At 38.8% G+C, this 22311-nt stretch overlaps 1 protein-coding gene across 2 annotated transcripts in view; it reads left to right on the top strand.

Moving 5' to 3' along the window:
• Nucleotides 1–22311, top strand: part of CDH2 (cadherin 2) — a 117835-nt gene that overhangs the window by 73871 nt on the left and 21653 nt on the right. For both annotated transcript variants that reach the window (XM_052787707.1, XM_052787706.1), the window contains exons 3-13: nt 4471–4697; nt 6533–6679; nt 7772–7927; nt 9703–9847; nt 10886–11058; nt 15547–15684; nt 16044–16229; nt 18064–18320; nt 19748–19890; nt 21108–21341; nt 21661–21894. In XM_052787707.1, the coding sequence (XP_052643667.1) occupies nt 4471–4697; nt 6533–6679; nt 7772–7927; nt 9703–9847; nt 10886–11058; nt 15547–15684; nt 16044–16229; nt 18064–18320; nt 19748–19890; nt 21108–21341; nt 21661–21894 (2040 nt within the window). The remainder of the gene's footprint in view (nt 1–4470; nt 4698–6532; nt 6680–7771; nt 7928–9702; nt 9848–10885; nt 11059–15546; nt 15685–16043; nt 16230–18063; nt 18321–19747; nt 19891–21107; nt 21342–21660; nt 21895–22311) is intronic.

The raw sequence follows: 22311 nt of genomic DNA, 5'->3' as shown, positions 1-22311 counted from the left end.
GCTTAGGCATTGAGAATAGCATTCAAGAGGAGTAATACTGTTCCAGCAAATTTACAGAAGGAAACACACTTTTTTGTTTGTTTGTATGCATGTGGATGTTATCTAGACGTGAATTGGGATATTTTCAAAGTGCAAAACTTCACGTGGCAAACTCAATGCAACTGTCTTGGGATCAAAGCAAGTAATGAAAATTCTGTATTAATATTCTATATTGTACATGAGTATGTTCATGAAAAATTTATGTTAATAATATAGCCCATTATATCATTCTGTGCTCAGTCCTTGGGGTCAAGTAATTCTGATGTTATTTGCCTAAGACAAAAAGAGTAGAAGCAGGTTGTCAAATAGTGCAAACCAACATGAGTAGCTGAAAAAGGGTTTTTATTGTCTGAGAAATGGTTCTAGTTAATTGAAGATTACTAGTAAGGTACATGAGGTACACATGTATTTTATAGACACTATGAATCATTCATCTCGTTAGACCTGAGTATGAGTGGTGTAGCTCTCTAGTGCACTTTAAATGAATTTGCATGTTTATTTCTTAACATTTTGTACACTACACATGTATGCATATGTTGTAATTACTCCCATGCAAGAGTGTTAACTTGAAAGCTTGCTCTACCACAGAGCTGTAGATTTTCATTTTAGAATGTTGTAGTCACACAGGTCCTCTTTTATTCCTTTTTAATAGATTATACTTGTCTTGCTTTTGGGACAAGAAAAGACTCCCAAATTAGGATACTAATGGTCTTTTGTCTTAGGGTCTAATGTTTAATAATAATCATATACTAATACTAAATATAATTTTTCTTCTGTTTTAAAGACCCTGTTTCTGTAAATATTTTTGCATGGCCTTATTTTGAGCATGTGAACTAATTGCATTTACTCCCATGCTGCATATTACTGACCAAGGCTATTCTCTTTATAGAGAATTTAGTTCTATTTCAGATTATGATTGAATACTTCCTAGTGCTTTCAAATAATATACTTTTAAAAAGCAGATACATTTCAGAAGATGTGCAAGATACTCAAAAGAGAAATACTTAAAAATCTATGAGTCGTTTTTACAGATTGTGAGATATATCTGATCATTTATGCAGAGAGTGTTATTAAAAAGCAGTAAAATCAGATACTTGATTACTCTTTCTACTGCATATAAAGTGACTAAGATGCTGCATAGTATATCTAGTTAATCTTTTTTAAAATGAAAAGAATCCATATGATTGATCTGTCAACATAAAGTGACTTTTGGAAAGCATGCCTCCCTTTTGTGTGGTTGTTAGAAAGAACATGGTTGGTATAAACAGTGAAAAAAATTCCCTGTAGCATTTTTTCAAAAATCTTCACCCCGAAACCTACAGTTGGAAATCACTCTTTGTTCATACCAGTTGAACACTGAAAAATGAAGCAAAGTGATCTAAATCAAATTTACAAGACTGATAACCATGCAACTGGGGGGAGAGTAGCTACTGCACAACCTGTACTCTGTCAAGGGAATTTAATTGTAGATGGTTATACTTGAGTATAATTTGCTAATGTGTGCTCCTTGCAAAGGGAGAATAATTCTTACAATGCATTGACAATTTTATACATTTTTACCAGGATACTGTCAAAGGAAAGGGATTTTCATTGAATTTTGTAATACACAGTTGCCTGGAGGAGGAATATCAATGAAGTGGCTAGCAGTGTGGTTTTTTCTTGTTTTTTTTGGCTACTGGAGTCTATATGTAAGAAGATGGGGGGAAAGAAATCCTCTTCTTTATCATTGAATATATAAAAAAATGAATATGTTACTGGGCAATAGTTGGGAAATATTTTTTTATAAAATATTGTGATATCTTCATCTTTCGGACCATAATGACTGTAATACTCATTTTAAATTTCACCTTTTTGAAAAACAGTAATGATCAAAGTGTAGACTAATATTCATTCCCTTTCCCACTCCCTGCTTTTCAGAAGTAAGTCTGGGAAGAGCCGGAGGTGAATCTGGCTCGCTCTTTGTCCTTTCGGTCAAGACACTCTTTTGAAGAGCAGATTTTGAGAGCAACTGTGGCTCAGATGAGAGGTCAGCAGAGGCACAGAGCTATCGGTTATATTGCAGGCTGGTTTTTTTCCTTAGTCTCTTAATGTGAACTGTTTCTAGCTGAGAGTTTTGTTTGTGAACAGACATGACACTTGGAGGAGGCCCAGCTTTCTCCATGCCTGGGGTATGGGCGGTCCGTGCCTCCAAACCGAAGTACGAGCAGCACTGTTTGGTAGTCCAGTCATTAAGTTCTTAAATCATTAGGTGTAGTGACTTTTGAGTAAGCTCTTCTTGGACACCTCTTTATTTTTGAGCTAAACAATACAGAATATCTAGCTCTGAAGGTTGGATAATCAGAATTACAGAATTAGGACTGTGGTAATGATTTCTGTGTACTGGTATAGTTGTTTCAACTGGTAGTTTTATATCCTTGGCTTAGAATCGTGCTTTTTCTCGGTTGGCTGTTGCATTTCAGCATACTGTCGTGGTAAGCTGACTGAAGCTGCAAGGCTTACTGTTGAAAAGAGTGGGAGATCAATGGGATGGTCAACATCTGGGAGCTGGACATTCTGCCTGTTAATTTTCTCCTCCCATGTGAACAGCAAACCAGAGGTTCTGTCACTGTGAAATCTTGCAGACCTGTAGTCTGTAGATCCATAGTAAAGGAAGTCAGTTGTACTTTATGGAGCAGGTAGGATGGACTTGAGGAGCAATAGGGATTGCCTAGAGAGTAATATATATAAAAACTTACGTGAGAGGCTGAGTATTTATCAGCATTTCAGTCAAGTACTCTCACTGCTAATGAGGAAGACCTGAGGCAACATCTACAAGGAGGACCACCGGAGGAGCCCTGGTGGTGTGGCTTCAGCCTTTTACCCAGGCAGACTGGTTCTTCCGGGCTTTGCGGACACGGCATGCTCTTCTCCCTGAGGTGAGGCTGGCATTTCACAGAGGGAGACCTTCCAACTCTGCAAGCCATCTGGAAAGAGCAGTATGCCTGTCCAGCCCAGCAAGATCAGTATTAAGAAGGTTGACGTTTCCTCAGTTATTTAGAGGAGTGCTGTGCTTTGTCTCATTTTTGTACATGATGGACCCTTTTAAAGTACAGTCTTTTCTGTCAGGAGAGGGCAAGTGGGGGATTCTGGATAACTGAAAGGGTGCAGGAAGGAAACAAATTTTTTATGTCATCTGAACATCAGCTCAGTCCTTGGAAGTTCAAATACAAAAAGGTACAATTCTTCTCAGTACCTTCCTGGAAACAGTGCATTACAGAAGAAAGCATATGATACATGATATTTAGCAGTGATTTTTCTTGAGAGGGACCTTTAGGTTTTGAAGCTAAGTAGTTTGTGCATGGTTTAGCACAATATAAAAAGTCCAATAACTGAAATGAGGCATAAAGCCTCATTTCGTCTTCATCTTCACTATGTGCATTTCAGCACAACCTTCATAATGATGTTTTGCACTTCTATTGCCCATACAATCAAAATACTTCATAATCCTTTGGAAACATTAAAGAACGATCATTGGTTATAAAAGCACACTTTCATTTTTTACCCGCTATTATTTGCAGTAACCCAGAAGATAAGTGGTAGTGAAAGCAATCGGGTAAAGAAAGCAGCAACCTGTTATCAGTTCTGTTTTGTGCACTTCACATTGTTATCTATACAATCGGTTTTACTGACTTCTTGTTCCAATGTGCATCTTTCAGACGAGACAGAAGGAAGGAGGGAGGAATTAAACAGGAATGGGTAGCTTCTAAGTAGATGAATGGATATGTGTGGTACATGAAATAGCTTTAAATAAAAGAAAAAGTGAACTCTAATTTTCTCCATGAGGTAAGTATTTACTGCTGCCTCCATCTTGTAGATGAGGGATGAGGAAACTCAGGCCCAGAGCTCATAAGTGACCTACCTGAGATGATACAGGTGAATCACCGGCTGAGCTGGGCACGGAAGTTAATCTCTGAATGGACTTCTGGGTTTCTGCCTTACCCCCATTGGCAGAGAAGGCATTGGAAGCACAGTTGTGTTTGTGATTATGGTTGCAGCATAATTAAATTTGTTGAGGTTTTTTAATGAATTGACTTGACTGGATCTTTGGGAGGCTTGAGGTGCAAATCCCTGTAGCCGTTCCACTGGAAACCAACTGCAATGTAGCGTAGGACGTGGGGCGAAATGGTTTTCTTGCTGGGGGGGCGGGTCTTTGGGAGGGAGGTGGTCTATCTAGGGTTAAAATCTCTGCCTAGCAGTCCACAGAAGGATATCACCATTATGTGGGCTGACCCCTAAAGTACAAGTCTTAACGCATAATTGCATGTGATAATAGTAGCAACAAGTTAAGTCTTTCTGCCTTTGAGTATTTGTTCTTAATGCATTTTATGTCACATTGAGTTCAAGTGGGCTGCTTTTTCATTTTTTGTTCTTCATTTTGTGTCTGTTTTACAGTGAGGTTTCGAAGCTGTGATGGAAACAAAAAAATACACTTTGGAAGCAGTGAGCCAGAAGATTTCAGAGTAGGTGAAGATGGTGTGGTCTATGCAGAGCGAAGCTTTCAACTTTCAGCAGAGCCCACAGAGTTTGTCGTGTCTGCTCAAGACAAGGAAACCCAGGAAGAATGGCAAATGAGAGTGAAGCTAACCCCTGAACCAGCCTTCACAGGGGCTTCAGAAAAGGTAAAACAACAACTAATGCAGCCTGTATAAATGTATCTCCACAAACAGGCCTAAAAATAGGGATTTGATTCTGTCTGTCATGCAGCTCTCCATGAGGCAGTTTATTAATGGACACCTAGTGCATGCAAGGCTGGAGCTTTAGAAAGAACTTTTCTGTAGTCTGTTATTCTGTAGCTTTGCTAAGGCATGGAAAGACATGCCTGTTTAAGTGTATAGGATTCATTTATGTTTGAGCTTTTTGTTTGTATAGTTTGAGATTTATACCTGAATTTAAGTTGGACATGGTCATTTCTTTATTTCAAGTTGCTTGAAACTATTACAGTATTTATTCAAGCGGTTAAATATAACCACAATATAAACAAATCTGTGCTAGAATGCATCAGTCATGTTTATTGGATGGGAGCTGTAGATTTACAGCAGTAGTAGGAAAGCATTTCTGGCAGGGAATATTGGATATGTCTGGTCCCTTCATAATCAAATTGGAGATTGTAAATTATTCATGATTCCAGCACTACTTCGTAAGGAAGATAGTCTCCCTCTGCTGGAAGTTGCCATAGGATGAACCATGTACTATAACAAAAATCAGACTTAGCAATATACAAATAACAATGCATTTACTTTAGGAAAACAGTATTAGGTCTACTACCTTTTTCTGTTACATTGCATGCTGCCTGCTGTTTCTTACCTTCTCTTATAGAGTGCTTAGTTTACAAATAAAGAACAAAATTTATTCATAGATTAACATACCTGTAATAGGTACACATTAAAAATTCAAGCATAATGTCAAAATAGACAGTGTGGTTATGCAAGACATTTTTCCTGAGAACACACTGGAGACCAAAGCTGTGTAATCTTCAGTTTTTTGTTTGCTTACTTGATGGTTGTTCTAAATCTGCTAAGGCATGTTTTTAACACAGGAAATATTGTCATTTTGTCTGTAAAAGTCTAGTAAAAGAGCAGATGCTTAGATATGCCAGGGCATGCCCTGTTCTTTCCAAAGATCCAGCTCAGGCATCCTTACCATCAGCGGAATGTAAAGTAGTGGAATCTGGCCATCAGTTGGGCATCTGGTTTTACTCTGTGGCATATTTGATTAGATTTAAAAAAAAAAAAAAGTTTTTCTTTTAAAAGATTTGGAAAACGTTTTTGTTGCCCTATCTCCACCCTTAAGCAAGCTAGCATGGCTATGTGTGTGCTGGCATCCAAAGGATGAAATGACTGCGGATATAGAAGGGAATAGGAAGGGAATGTTGACACCCAGCAGAGATTAATGCCCAATGTGTAAAGTGGGTCATCTACTGCATCCATCATGGCTGACATAGGTTTAAAATAATTACAGCATTAATTCTATGGGATTTAATAGGGTCATAAATATTTGAGACATTCCTTACCAGTATGTATTAAACTTCTCTTGGAACTCAAATTATATTTTAGCACACCCAGATCTAAATTTAATGTACAGTAGCACATTACCTGAACTGAAGTTCTAGCTAATGAGAAATACATAAAAGTATACTATTAAATTCTGCAAAATATTAACTACTTTTCAGAAAGTGCAGAATAGTTTACACAGTAGTGCCATGCTATAATGGTTTATAATCCCATTTCTCCTCCACATTGAATAAGGAAAAAGGGAGTTCTTAAAATTTTGCAGTGCAGTTGTAAATAATATTGGTTATTTTCATATTGCACTGTGAATGCAAATAAAACAGTTCTGTGAACACAGAGGAAAGACAGCCTTTCGGTCAATTACGTAATTGTATCTGAGTTATTTTATAACGTCTACAAGTAATTCTCCTTCTAACGTGCTTAATTTTATCTTGTACCTGGGCAAGGACCAAAAGAAAATTGAAGACATCATATTTCCATGGCAACAATACAAGCACAGCAGCCCTCTGAAGAGGCAGAAGAGAGACTGGGTTATTCCTCCAATCAACCTACCAGAAAATTCCAGAGGACCTTTTCCTCAGGAATTAGTTAGGGTAAGGAAGTTAATAGAAATGTGGTTTCAGTGTCCCTTGGAGAGCTCTTGAAGAGATTTTGTGTAAATGATGTCTTGTTCATTGTCCAAACGTTTATCAGTCTTTTGGGCTGGTTTCTGTTGCTACCTCTGCATAGCGGGCTGGGCTGCATTTACTAGGGTTTTTTTAAGCTGTCCCTATGCTGCTGTACTGGTGGAAGGTGACCTTGGGTTGGGTGGTAAGTGCTGTGATGATTTCCTTAAGTGGTGAAGGAGGATCTCTGCTGGTTCCGGAGTTTTCCAGTCTCCTGCACTGGAGTTTTCCACCTAGGGAAGGGTGTGGGGGTGAGCGGGAGGAGGATTACACCAGGAGGCAGAAGGAACTGGGATCTGATGAGGTGAGGACACCAGCTGCTCCACAGGACTCTGCAGCACAGACGTGGCCATTGCCAGGAGCCCAGCACAGGAGAGGGCTTTCAACCGTGGTACTGGTTGGTTACAGTTAATTTGTTGGAACTTGGTAGAGCATTAGCCCAAGTTGATGGGATATGGTTTTGCTCTGTTCTGTTGATGTGCTTGCTGGTGATTCACCTGCTCCTCCCAGATGCACTGCCCTTTAATTTTTTCCTCGGAAGATGAGACCAAAGTTCAGTCTTCAAACAAAAATGGTGTGTTTCTAAAGGGCTACTGCCAGTAGCAGAAGACGGTCTGTAGCTTTGGTCTGGGAAGATATAGGAGCAGGGAAGGAAACAAAACAGACTTTATTTCTTGCGTAGTTTTATGATAGTGTATGTTTTCTCTAGGATCTAAACATATCTGTTTAAGGTAAGAATACTTACTTGTTTTGTTTTAATACAATTCATCCTATTAGGAGAAATAAACAGGGATATTTTTATCTTCCTGAAAATTCATTGACCAGCTTTCTGACAAACAAAGAGTGCAATTGAAAACTTCAAGCTTTATACTTACTTTATCCTGTTTCCAGAATAATTATTTTTACAAGTTTAGCTTAAAGATGGAAAAAAAAGAAAAAAGAGCTGCTCCTTGTCTCGGCAGCAGTCCCATCCACTGGTTGTCTGTGTCTAATGTAAACATTATCTTTTTTGACATGTAGATTAGGTCCGATCGTGATAAAAGCCTCTCGCTGCGGTACAGTGTGACTGGCCCAGGAGCTGACCAACCTCCAACAGGCATCTTCATCATCAACCCCATCTCAGGACAGCTGTCTGTGACAAAGCCTTTAGACCGGGAGCAGATTGCTTCTTTTCATGTAAGAGTTTAATTTACCATAAATCAGATTATCAAATTGAAGATTAACATCTGCTTCAAACATGACTTGAGCAGCCAGCATTTAGTTTTCTATGAGATATGATTTGAAGAGTTTGTAGGAGATTTTTATTTATTGTACTTACTAAGGCTAACTCTTACTATGTTTAAGCACCTTAAATACATTAACATATGTAAACAGTGATTAAGTGTATTTAGATAAAGTAATTGTAAAAGATTGAAATATGGATACTGTAGCTTATATTTCAAATACAGGCCATTAATTACAGTCTCCACTGTACTGTATATTTTCCAAAAGTTTACTTTTAATTCAGCAACTTAAATTAGGACGTGACTGCTATTAGAATTGCAGCAGCTGTGATTTGAGAAATTGATGGGAAGAATAACCTACCAATTTTCATTTTCAGGGGCAAATCTGAGCATTTTAATGGAATTGTAAATTAGGTCTGTCAGCTTATGAAAATGATATTCTTTGCTCTAAAGAAATGGACAAAGTAGACCACAGATTCCAGTATTAGTGGAAAAGGAAGGTTTGAAGGAAGGGGGAGACCAGGCTGTGACCTAAAGTTGTCTCTGCTTTTGTGAGACCATGCTGAAATTGTTACAGAAGTCGCTCAGCTCCTAGAGAGAGAGCTTCCAGCATGTCGTGGATTAAAACACTCCTTGCCTTGCATTCCAGGAAGCCCTTCTAGTGCTGCTCCAGAACAGAGGACTCAGCAGGAGGCATTTTGGGGGGAGGCGGGGGGAATGGCTGTCACAAGAGAACAGCAGCTCCGGCACCCGTAAGGTTTTTACTGAGAATTTGGCATTGGCAATTCAAGATTTACAGACTTAGGAATTTACATTTTTATGAGTAATTTCCAGAGTGTTGAGTTACTAATGCCCTCTTGCTCCCTTCTAGTAGGTTTGTAGCCAGAAGATATGTGTGTGTGTGTGTATATATATATATATAGGGCTTCAGCAGGACTGCTATAGGAGAAAGTTGCTCTTTTGCCTAGCAGGTGCCAGGCTCTGGTCTGGATACATAGGTTTACATTTTCAGAAAGTACAGTGTTCTGTTCTTTTTTTTTTTTTTTTTTTTTTTTTTTTGGCTGTCCAATTTAAGATGATTTAGGTAAACCTGACTGTCAAAGGTAGTTACTCAGCCCTTTTTGACAATCAGGGCATTAAATTTAAGTGTTTCAGTATCATTGAAACTCAGTCCATAAACTTTAGCTTAATTTTAGCCTGGAATTTCAGTGTGTTTACTGACAGTGATTTATCACAAACCCTACCTTGGTGTTCCAGGTAACACAAATGTATTCTATATGCTTTTTCTAAGCATTCATGTCTATTCAATATACATAATATCAGTAAAGAATTTTTAAAAGTGATGCCAGTGTTCATTCCCTACGGATCATTAATAAGTTGTTAGTCATTTAATATAAATCTGCATATTTTTAGAGTCTTTTTTCTAATGGTCATTATTAAAAACACAATTATGTGTGACAGTAGGCATTGGTATTAATCAAGATTACATGATTCAAAATAATTTTCAGCAAATCAAAGAAATAAGCCAAGAACTTAGAATAGTTTAGAAGTCTGAACAGCAGTTCCATGAACAACCTGAAAACTTAAAAGGTTGATATGAGGGAGCACTGGCAGATAACAAAATACGTTGAGCTAAAAATGTCTGGCCTGAAACTTCCAGTCACCATTGTTGTATCTATTTGTGCCTGTATGTTGTGCAAATTCTAATACTTTTAATGATTTTTGCAGCTGAGAGCGCACGCAGTAGATGTAAATGGAAACCAGGTGGAGAATCCTATTGACATTGTTATTAATGTTATTGATATGAATGACAATAGACCTGAATTCTTACATCAGGTTTGGAATGGGACAGTCCCTGAAGGATCAAAGCCAGGTAATACATGGGCTTTCAAAGCAGGGCAGGGGAAAAATGTATGTAATATCATTTTGAAGGTGATGAAGGGGGTGCCTTCAGACCTTGTAATACTTTCAAAGGTGTCTTTAGTGTGATGAGCAAAATCTCAGATACTTATTATTTTACCTTACTTTTCATTCACTTTTTAGCATGCTAGGATTAATTTCCAAAAGAAGAAAGTATTATCTACATAAACTAAATCAGAGAAGCCTTTAAGAATATGACTTTTACGTTCTTGTTTTTCAAAATTTTGTTTATAATGTCACAGTTCTTACAGTTAAGTTCACGATAGCCATTGATGTTCATTTAGTTGACAGGTCAGAGTATAAGAGACTTCTGAAATATCAGCAGATCCATTTCTAGTTCTGAATCTCGGAGGAAATGCTGGGATTTGAAATCAGTTTCATTTGAATTCTCAAGAAAACCCTAAATGTTATGCATATCTCATTAAAATTCTAATCAGCTCAGACTAAAGTTTACACTATGGCTGAAACCACTTTCTTAATTTGTCAGTAGTGCAAAATGAATTTTTTAGAAAGGTTAGCACAAGAAATGTATTTTCTCACTTTGCAGTGTTGACTTGGCATTTGAGATGCGTCTCAAAGACCTTTGAAAGAGTATTATTTACATTGATTTTCAGTCACTATCAGTATATGCACCAATTCTGAACATTAAGTATATTTCCTTTGGCCCAATTAATAATGTTTTTATCTAAACGTGAGAAGCTCTGTTGTTACAGAAATATTATTCATGGCAGAATTGTAGGATTTCATTGTTTATGGAGCTGCTTCAGTTATAAGCAGATCTGATATTTTATAAACACAAAGTATTTTTATCTCCTTATGTATTTTAATTACTCTGTTGGTGAGTCTTGGGTTTAACCAGTTTGTTTTAAGTAAGAGAAGGAATGTGCAGAGTTTACCAAAAGAAATACATGCTTTGAGCATTGCTTGTAAGTAATCTTGTGTAATCTGAGTAAACTGTTTATATAACATCAATTATTTATCCTGCTGCTAGGAACCTACGTGATGACTGTTACTGCCATCGATGCTGATGATCCCAATGCACAGAATGGGATGCTGAGATATAGAATCTTGTCACAGGCCCCGAGCAGCCCGTCTCCAAACATGTTTACAATCAACAACGAGACTGGAGACATTATCACCGTAGCAGCTGGGCTTGACAGAGAGGTACGGCAGGTCTTAATCCCATAGGCCTGTTGTACTTAATATTGTGAAGAAGCACGTTTTTTGCTAGTAACTTATAACTACTTCTCCCTCCCTGGTCTGAACTTTCTCCCTGGAAAAGAGGAAGTTAGCATGGGGATGAAAACTGGACCCACATGTTCTGTACGTGTAGTCACTCTTGGTTCCATGGGGTCATGGAAGGGATCTTGTCTCAAAAGCCTGTTTGCTTTTACAGAACAAGTACACACTAAAGCAGAACAATGCATGCAGACGAGGAGCTCAAGTGCTCGGCCTGTGTGCTGAGATGGGAGGTGTTCCTCAGCTCCAGCCCTTTCCTTTTGCTGAGCTCCATAGGCAAAGAGTAGATGGAAAATGGAATTGGCTATGTGTTTCATTTATTTTGGAAGCTCCAGGAGAGCTTCTGTCCTCCCTCTGTCCTCTTCCTTGCTCTTCAGAGAGGTGGTAAATATTTGAAATCTTCTTGATGCTGTGTTGCTAAATTTGCACTAATTCCCTGATCAGAATTTTGCTTATTAAAATAAACCAAGAAAAATATTACAGATTTTAAAATTTGAAAAGCACATTTCTAAGAAATAACCAGTCAGTATTGGAAGCTGCATAGATAGAGGCTTGTCTCAAGGCCTAGACACACATTCAAAAACCTTAAAAAAAAAAAAAATCTCTCGTTGTCAGTAATTCCCTGCTACATGCTAGGCAAGTCCCGTTCTGTCTAGACAGTTCTTCACTGTGCCCATCACTGGAGAAGGAGGGTGCCAGATCCACTGCCTCTGGTTCAGCCATCTGTGAGATGGGAATAAAAATATTTCCCTCCCAACTCCAGATCTGTCACATGGACTAACGGTGCTTTTGAACTACTTGAAAACTTCGCAAGAGATAAGCATAATTTTATAAACAAACTATAAAATCCAAACAAATCTTTTTTCAACACATCTTGTTTCAACTTCTGTTTTACTAACCTCATTTTAGCTCATCAAATCTGAAGGTTTTTTTAAACTGGATTTGCTGTTCAGCTCTTAGCTGTTTGCTTATACTTACTTAAAATGGAGAACAAAAATAGTTTCTGATGCTCTGGGTTGGTTATTAATATTCTGATGCATTTCAGTTTGAAAGGGGCAATTAGATTTGAAAAGCTAAACAGACTGTTAGATATTGCAATTAATTTTTAAAGTTTTATTAACATTCATTCTATTTAAGTTAGTTTTGAAGAGGATGGATTTGAGGAAAGGAAAACCCTGAACTTTACAGTATTGCCGTATTAAATTAAAAGAATGCTGGGCAGCTTTTGCCCTTGTTTTTAAAATCCCCAGGTCATCTTTGACAGGTGAACTTTCAGAAGGACACAGTGATAACTCTGAGTTTTATTACTTAGTGACTAGCTGTACCGGAGTGATTTAACTTGGAAGAAACCAGCTGTCTGTGGAGCTTAGACCCTCGCATTAACAGTTGGAGAAGCCTTGTCATTTACCATCAGTTTTCCTGATGGATCACTGTACTGATACCCAAATGAGTATTTATAAACATTTCTTGCACATACTGAATATTAATGTTAAATCATTAAAATATTAAATTAGACTAAGATGAGATAAAATGGTTTCCTTCCCAAGCCACTGCTTTGCTTCCTTCATTTCCTCAGTCATTTTGTGGAAGTCAGTTAAATTAAAATGACCAGGAGTCTAGAAAGCCAGATCTGAATTGAGCAGGTCTTCTGCCAGTGGGCTGCGGAGTGCCTTGTTGCACAAGGTTCCTTGTTGTCCACAAACCTCAGCTGGGCTACCCACTTCTGCCATTCTGCCCTTTTCTCTAAGACTTGACTGTTTTTGTAAAGCTTTAATTAGGCTCATAAAATACTAGACACAATTTTAAATTCTTAAATTATGTGACCCTTTATTTATAGGAGTAGGTATTTATGTTGTAGGCATTCAAAAAAAAAAAAAAAAATTGTTCCTCTGGCATTCCTCATCTGCTAGTATTTTAGGTTAACATGCACAATGCGTTATCTGTGCTAACATGCACAGGAGGAGAGTTGCTTAGGTAAGGGGACTTGGCTAAAGGCAGAAGAAATCTTTCACTTGCTATCCCAAAAGATGCTGTTTCATGAGATCCAGCTGTTCTTATTTCTTCTGCTGTTGCTGTGGAATTCATGTCAGCATTAAAACATCTGCCTTACTGCTGGAGGTGGCAAAGAAGTCAGGCAGGGTACTTAAAATTTACATGCTGACATTCCTGCCTCACGTGAGGTTAATTCAGTGAAGTGCTCTTTTATTTGGCCTATGTTGAAGTGGAAAGATGTGACCTGATGAGGTCTGCATTCTTTCCTGAAGCTGCCAGTTCGTTTTCGGATGTGTTACTGCAAAGTCTCCATGTGGGCTGCTGACACGTGCTCCACTGCTTATTCCTGGCTGCTTCTCAACCCGCAGTAAAAAGAGGAGAGCTACCTCCCCCAATTTCCCCATGCTTGGAAAGTTGTATGCTTGTTGATTTCTGAAATTTCATTCCCACCAGTTGATCTTCTGTCTGTGAGTGCTGGGAAGGGGGAAAAACAAACAAACAAAACCACATATACGTGTCTTTTGGGGCACTTTGTGGGGGAAGTTTCTAGTGTGCTGCTTCTGCTGGAATTAAATAAGAAGATTGTATGGAAGTTGAGTCTCTGTGTAATAATAATGGAGTTCCCTTAATGAAATTTGCTTCTTGGGATCAATGTGTTAAGACCCAGCTGAATCAGAAGCACCTGCTGTTTCAATAACGTAAAATCATCTGGCTGCAAGGCTTGCTTCAATACTGCTCTAGATTTTACTGCTTCACAATAAGTAAAGTATATTTTTTTTTCCTGGATGAAAGTGGTGAAAGTATTTCTTCGATTCCCTTGTGACTGCTTCTCTTGTTGATGTCATGAAGGAAACCTTTAGGATGTTTATTTAAGCCTTCTGAAGGTCACTTTGCAAGTATATTTTCCAAGCCAGAATTCGTATACATATTTATGCATTATTAAACACATATACTGCATTTCTATATAAATAGTATTAGTCTTGCTTTTTTAAAGAACTGTGGGATGCATATATAGTAATACACATTTGGGGTGTGTTGTAAGGCTTCCTTTGTGAAAGAGGACATGAGCATAAATTATCTTCAGTGGGACACAAAGATTCATACAGCTTATTTTAAAAACTTCTTTTATTCAGTGGCTCATATTTGCTGCTTGGAAGTATGCATAACAGTTAAATCTCTAATGTCTGTCTCAGTGTCTGACCAAAATTGGAACGAAAGTTAGATATTATCAGTGGAATTGTCCTTGCTTGTTTTTTGTATTGATATCCATAGTCCCTTTTATAAACTGCTTCCATGAAAAGTAATCTGTCATATACCCCAGTCTTTAAGTAGTGGGAGAAAATAAGGTACCAAGTGGGAGAAAAATATGCTTTTCTTGAAGTATTTTTATTTTGCCAGAAGGTTTTTGCCAGTGTTAGTAAACCATTCATGAAAGTGATATTTCAGAGTAATAGCAACTCCTTATGTTTGTGTGTTTTCTTTTGGAAAGAACTGAATGATAACACCTTGCGCTCTCTGAGCTAGGAAACTGAACTGGTAAATGAAAAAAGCACGCACAGTGTTTGCATTTCACGGTAGAAACCTTCAACGAGTTAAAGTCAACTTCTCAGCAACTCTACACACAGAAACCCCATCTTTCTAATTTTATATTTTTAATACAACCTTGTCGACTTTGTTTTAAACAGCTAACCAGTTGGAGGTCAGGTCTCCGCTGGGCATTTCTTGTGCCTGAGGGAGCCCTGGCCTGGCTCCAGCCTGGCGGGGAGGGCCATTAGTGATGGCAGTGGGGCAGGCGGGGGCGAGGTGGTGGTGGCGGCGGCCGTTTGCGTCAGGGGTGCTTAACATTTATGGAAATAGCCCGTGTGGTTGTTCCCTCCCCCTTTCTCCCACTGCCCTTACTCATCTCTGTTAGTCTTGACATCTTCGGTTTCCATGGTGATTGGAAGAAGTTGGAATAGCAGTTTTATACTTGGGCTTGGCTGAAACAAAACCTTGGCAGTTGTGGCTGTTTGGCCAACAAACCTACCTTGGCTCAGTTCTCTTAAATGCTTTTGAGGACTTACCCTGTTTTAGTATAAACTGCACTCTGGTTTTTTTCCCCGTTTGAAAAGCGTTGTTAAATCTGTGATAATAGCATTAACTGTATAAAGTGGGTTTGATTTTTAAGAGTAGGAAGCAGACAGTCTGTCCTTGTCTCTGATATTTGAAGAATATCAAGCAGTAGTTCAGTATAGCTAGATGCATCCTGGTGCTGTATTCCTGTGGCACAAACTTTGCTTCTGTCATTTCAGGTGATGCTAACTAGAATAAACAGTGTGATAGGCTCCGTTGCTTAGCGAAGTGCAATTTTGGGAACACCTGCTGTCCTATGGTAATGTTAGTTTTGTCTAAAACTTACGTTGATGTCATTTTGTGTTTTAGAAAGTACAACAATATACATTAATAATTCAAGCTACGGACATGGAAGGAAACCCAACATATGGTCTTTCAAACACAGCAACTGCTGTCATCACTGTGACAGATGTCAATGACAATCCTCCAGAGTTCACTGCCATGACTGTAAGTACAGGGTAGGAGTAACTGAAAGATGTGCATGTTTATAACCATTCCCCACTTTTCTCATTATATTCACAGACAGTAAATATTTATGACTTATTAAATAGTGTACCGGCAGGCAGAATTGAAATATGTGCAGAATGTATCCCTTAGATACGGTATTCTGCTTAGGCCAAAAGGCAAAAGCTGACAAGGGAATCAAACCATCAGTTTTCTGGGTGGCCTCAGGTAAACTTTGTTAGATAAATTGTCAGAGCTCCAGTGAAGAGAGATGCACTCCCTAATGTTGATGAATGTTCAGTATGGCATGGCTCTTTTGTGCTTCTGCAACTGAGGTAAAATGTTTTCTTGATTTTTTGCAGTTCTACGGGGAAGTACCCGAAAACAGGGTGGATGTGATCGTAGCAAATCTGACGGTAACAGATAAAGATCAGCCCCACACGCCTGCGTGGAATGCGATGTACCGAATGACCGGAGGAGACCCAACAGGTCGATTTACCATCCTGACTGATCCCAATAGCAACGATGGGCTGGTGACTGTTGTGAAGGTAAGAGATGGAATAAGTCAGAGAACATTGAGGGGGGAAAAATGTGAACTCCTGAGGCCAGCACAAGCCTGGAAAGTAAAATGGATGGGCACCGTCTGTCTTGTGGAAGTTAGGCATCATCTCTTGGAGCGTTTCCTTGCTTATGCAGTCAGTAGTATTCCAACTGATCAGTTTTAAAAATTAGTCTAGGTTGTTGAAAGTGACAGATTTTGAAGCTTTATTTGCCAAAAGATAGGAATTTGTCTGTGAAAAAGCATTTGTTTAGTATTTGTTGCTAGTGTAAAGGAACAGCTTCCTACCTCCTGGCATCTATTAGTAGTCATGCTTGTTGTCTGTGGTTTTTATGTCAACATGTTCCCATTAAGGAACAGATATAGGCAGTCAAGGCACAATCAGAGAGGAAAAAGTGATAGGTGGGAGGCTACTTCTACAAGAGGCTTTTAAAGACTGGCTATTTTTAAAACCTCATTTAAATACCTTTTATGGAATAACCTGTCTGTCTTCATTCTCTAGCCAACATAGCTCTGTGTTGAGGGGTGACTTATTTCAAGTGATAACAACAATGTGGTTCTATAATTAAACCTTCCAGGCAGTAGCCACCTTTCCTCATGGCCCTCTGATAAGTGTCTCATCTCTGAGTTGGCCTGTTCTGGTTTTGGCTGATCCACTTACGAAGTCAAGTGTGAGATGCCAATGTTCCCATTTAGAAATTAAAACATTCGCTTCTTTTTTTTTCCCCTCTTCGTTCTTCTCCTCTTTTTTTTTTTTTAATCTTCTCAGTATCTAGGTGAGAAAAAGATACAATTTTTGTACAGCTATAGTGGTAATTCACACTAGGGTTTGGTTTTTTTTTTTTAAGAACTGTCTCTGTTTTATAACTGCACTTCCCCAGAGGAACCAATTGTTATATTGCATTCCTCTAGCAAGAATTATGTGGGTGTCTGTGCTTTGTAGCGCTCCTTTAAGCACCCAGACATGGGAAGAGTTGGAACATTTTTTATTGGCAGTGCAATGAGTTGATCTGTCAACCTGTAATGAAGATTGGATTGTCTTTTGTCACTGACTTCACACTGTCATGTGCCAACTGCCCCTGTAAGGTACAGGGTTCCTTCAAGTCTAGAATCAGTGTGAGTAGTACAGTGCATAGTACTAAGGTGAATCAGGTCTCAGGGAATGGCCCACCCCTGTGCAGCACGACAGAGGAACTCTAGCCTCAAACTGGTTTTACTCCTTAAGTTGGGCTTCTGGGTCAGTGAGGAAGTCCCCAAACTGAAGGTTGTCTCGACTGTGAAGATGGGAGCTGTAGGTATATCAGAAGTAGGATTAGCTGGGATTACAAAGAGTCTTTCTATTGAAACATTAATGGCATGGGAATCTCTGATCTGTGGGGCTAGGTATGGTCATGATCTTGTTTGAAGGAAGCCTTTGTCCTCATAACAGAGAGGCAGGTTTCTCTCCCCAGGAGAGGAGCTCCACAGGAGGCACATCTGCTCACATGAGTGCCTGGCACAGAGCTGGGAGTTTCTACATCATTTTCTGATGAAACTACTTGTTTCCTCAGTTACCTCTAATGCAGTACCAGAGTAAGTTAAATCCAAGAATGACCAGGTTTCTAGCTGTTCTGACTTAAAAACTGCTGCTGCTGCTAAGCAAAACCCCAACCCAGTCTCATGTTGAGGTGTTACATATATTGGTTCTCTTCAGGCTCTCTGCTCATTTTTGAGAAGAGCAGTACAAGTAACATTTAAAAATGTGCTTTAAAGTAAAAATGTTAGTGTGTGTCCATTGCTATTGTGAGTAAATGTTAACACTTCCTGCTCTTTGTTTTTCCCAGCCTATTGACTTCGAGACCAACAGGATGTTTGTACTTACTGTAGCTGCAGAAAATCAAGTGCCTTTGGCTAAGGGAATTCAGCATCCTCCTCAGTCAACAGCAACTGTGTCCATTACGGTCATAGATGTGAATGAGAGCCCATATTTTGTTCCAAACCCTAAGCTTGTACGTCAAGAAGAAGGGCTGCTTGCTGGTAGCATGTTGACAACTTTCACTGCTCAGGACCCAGATCGTTACATGCAGCAAACCTCTCTAAGGTCTATATAAACATTTTGCAGTTATTTAACAGTTGGAATGCAATATCCGTGTTACAGAATGGTAGGGGAGCGAAGAGACTGCATATGAAATGACTGCATTTACCATAGCACACAGCTATACCAATGCCTCCTGTGGCTTTTGTGCATCTCTAAAGAGATTTTTGGCTGTAGAGAAGGTGACCCGACCAGCATTCATAGATCTGTAAACTGGCTCATCTTCTAATGCCAAGTCCCTCTCCTTCAAGGTAGAATGAAGTTATGCATCTGTGTTAAAGTATACATGGCATCCCAACAAATTCAGTCAGAGCAGACACGTGCTTGTGTGAACTAAGATCATTTGCAGTTTAAATTAGCCGGTAATTTTGACACAGCAGCAAAACCACATCAGATTGTTGACCAAATCTGAAGGGATTTCTTCTTATTTATCCTCCAGCAATGCAAAGTGCTGCTGTTGTCCATCTGTGAACTCTTGTACTGATAGCTATGATCATAATTTGATCATAATTTGCCAAATGTCTAAAACTATGAGAAAAGTTAAGAGAAGAAAACATGGAAATCTTAAAGCATGCTTTCTCATACCTTGTTTAAAACATGGTCATTGACTGCAAAGCTAAGGCACAGCAACTAGCCTTGGGCCAGGACTCGGGTTCCTAGCTTATCCAACAGCTTTTTTAGCTCATGTAGAGGAAACTCCAGAACTTGCTTCTTGTCTTTCCTTCCAAAATCAAGGTTCTTGCAATTTTATTTTCCCTTAATTTTGGTTAGTTGTTGCCTATATTTTGCTCATGTCTGGACAGAGCCATCGCAGACATGATAGCGTGAGGACTTAAGGATATATGCATTTTTAATGACCTAAGATAGCTTGCACTTGATTAATGTCAAAGGGCAAATTTATCAGATAGAAGGATGGTTTTGAAAGACACTCCTCTTTCAAATTAAGATGATAAGCATGCAGTAAAACCAGGGCCTCTAAAAAATTAAGTGATATTGGAAGCGTTAGAATAATGCGAGTTAATGCTACTCTAATGGTCTTTATCCATTGTTAACTCTCTCCTGCTCTCAGCGCTCTGATAAGATAAGAGTTAGTATGAACAGCTCTGTACGTATATAACAAGCAAGAGGGATCCTTAATGAATACTTTAATTGAATCTGAGTATGAATGTTATATTGTTTATGATAATTGTATGATTTCCTCCAGTTACATGATAACTTACATGGCAGGGCACTTCAAGAATCTTAATGTAGGACTGTTTTTAATACATATTTTCAAAAATTTTAGTGATAAGGCTTAGTAATTGGAAATCTGTGAAATATTGTCTTCAAATTCCAAAAATGTGTTCAGAATACAAATTAAAATACTTACATTGTCTTTGTTGTCAATATTTATGTTGGCAGATAAATAACACAACTTGTGGTCAAATACACAGGTACTCAAAACTTTCAGATCCTGCAAACTGGCTGAAAATTGACCCTGTTAATGGACAAATAACTACTACAGCTGTTTTGGACAGAGAGTCAATATATGTGCAAAACAATATGTATAATGCAACGTTTCTTGCTTCTGATAATGGTAGGTATCAACATTGTGTATTTTTTCAAAAAGCTTTCTTCTGCGTGGTTGAATGGCATTCAATTTTACCCGAGCAATGTGCTTGGAATAGATCCAGTTGGAAGTCTGTATTAGTATCAAACTTATGTGTATTTCCCAGCTATTCAGGAAATGGGCTGAAAAATAATTCTATGAGTTTGGAGAAAGGCACTGGCTTAGTTACATTAGTTGAGTTTACAGAAACTGAAAAAACCTGCACAGGAGTGCAGTAGACTGACTGAATGCACAGCATGAGTGGACTTTATCAGGAGTAATGTGGTAAGGGAGGGGTATTTTTCCACATTCAGACTACAGCAGTACAGAGGGAAAAGTGTCTTTTCATTGTCAGTTTGTTAATGACAGGTAACAATCTCTGCTCAGAAATGAGTCCTTTGATTTTGGCTGGAGTGCTGTACTGTTCATAGCTGATACCAGAAAGATGGACAGGTGCGGTTAGGAACTTTCTTGCATTAGAGAGGAAAACTGAAACACTGGGGCTATTTACCTTGGAGAGAAGACAAATGGTAAAATTTTGCAAACTGAAACAGTATAACAAAGCTAGATCAACTATTTCTATCCTTTTGGCTCTGTTCTGGAGAAAAATATTAAATGGAAGATTATGGGGGGGTGGGGGCGGAATAAGAACCATTGCTAATTATACTGAGAAATTCAGTGCCACATGTTCATATAAAAGTGTGACTTTAGCAAGGTTTACGGAAGCATCACACATTCGATATGGATAGCAAGAATGTCTAGAAGTAGTGTGCTGAAAGTCAGTATTAAAAAGAATTTAAATAGCACACTTCTGGTAAAGGGTGATCGTAACTCTTCAAAGTTACAAAATAATTTCTCTAGAGGATAAACTATGCCAATTTTGCACCTTTTCTTTGAAGCATTTGATGTGGGCCATCTCTGGAGATGAACTGACTGTCTGGTCAGTAAAGTGGTTGGGTCCCTGATCCATGCATCTGCAGTTATTTGCTGAATTTTGCCGAGTAGGGCATTTTTTTCCTCAGAACAGACTACGTAAGAATTTGTGTGTTAGCACAAGCAGTGACAGTGTTAGATTGGCTTGGTAAAGACAGAATCCCAAAGCTGATGTGAACATTTGTACATGGCAATTGAAAAATGTTAGTGTAGTTTCATTTAAGTAACTTTGCAGTTGGAAGCAGACTGAATACCATTTTCTTTTCTTGAAGGAATTCCCCCAATGAGCGGAACTGGCACACTGCAGATATACCTGCTGGACATCAATGATAACGCCCCCCAAGTGAACCCGAAAGAAGCCACAACTTGTGAAACACTACAGCCTAACGCTATTAACATCACTGCTGTAGACCCTGACATAGATCCAAATGCAGGCCCTTTTGCCTTTGAGCTGCCTGACACACCTGCTAGTATTAAGAGGAATTGGACCATTGTTCGAATTAGTGGTAACTAACATTATAGAAATCTTAATAATTTTAAAGAAACTATCGCATGTGCATTTGTGTGTTTTACTTTGTTGTTATTTCGCAACGTACATGAATTTGATTAATATGAACAGGAAAGTACCTTAGTGTAAGTTCCCCAAAGAAAAAGAAACTTTGAGAGAAAAGGTGTTCACAGTAATAAAGTAGTCTGTTATCCTGAGTGTCACGTTGAACAATAAGTTAATGCAGAGCTCAAAGATGAGCCATTTTTGCCAATACTGTTTTAATCCCACATGAGCAGTACATTACTTTTTAACAAGTGCCTTATTTTCACACACAGGTGATCATGCCCAGCTCTCTTTAAGGATCAGATTCCTGGAAGCTGGTATCTACGATGTGCCCATAGTAATTACAGATTCTGGAAATCCACATGCATCTAGCACTTCTGTGCTGAAAGTGAAAGTTTGCCAATGTGACATAAATGGAGACTGTACTGATGTTGACCGGATTGTTGGCGCAGGTCTGGGCACTGGTGCCATCATTGCAATTCTACTTTGTATCATCATCTTGCTCAGTGAGTAGATAGATCTCTTATCCTAACTCTTTTATTCTTGTTTTGCAAGTACCATCTTGTTTTAGTCCCACATACCTTGACAAAGATGGGGGAGTGATTAAAGACCCAAGTCCAAGAATTGTTGCTGCATAGTTTAATGTCTTGGACAAGTATGAAAGCTTTCTGATGGTAAAGGATTAGGAGTCTGTGAGACAGATCATAACTAGCACTTGCATGGCAGCCAAGCCCCACAGTGCATTTGTGAAAGAGATTCTCCATCTATGCCCATGGGCACTTGTTATGTTATGCCAGTGAGTGACCAGGTTGAAGATGTGATTAACCCCTAGACATCTAGTCTCTCTTGTGCTGCTGGTACTGTGTGATTTGACACCACCCACAGCGGGTATCAGTGCCTTTAAGGAGGGCTCTGGTGTTACT

Source organism: Harpia harpyja, chromosome 5, assembly GCF_026419915.1.
Source record: "Harpia harpyja isolate bHarHar1 chromosome 5, bHarHar1 primary haplotype, whole genome shotgun sequence".
Taxonomy (NCBI): Eukaryota; Metazoa; Chordata; class Aves; order Accipitriformes; family Accipitridae; genus Harpia; species Harpia harpyja.
Note: the sequence above shows the minus strand (reverse complement) of the source record. Positions and strands in the feature narration are given on the sequence as shown.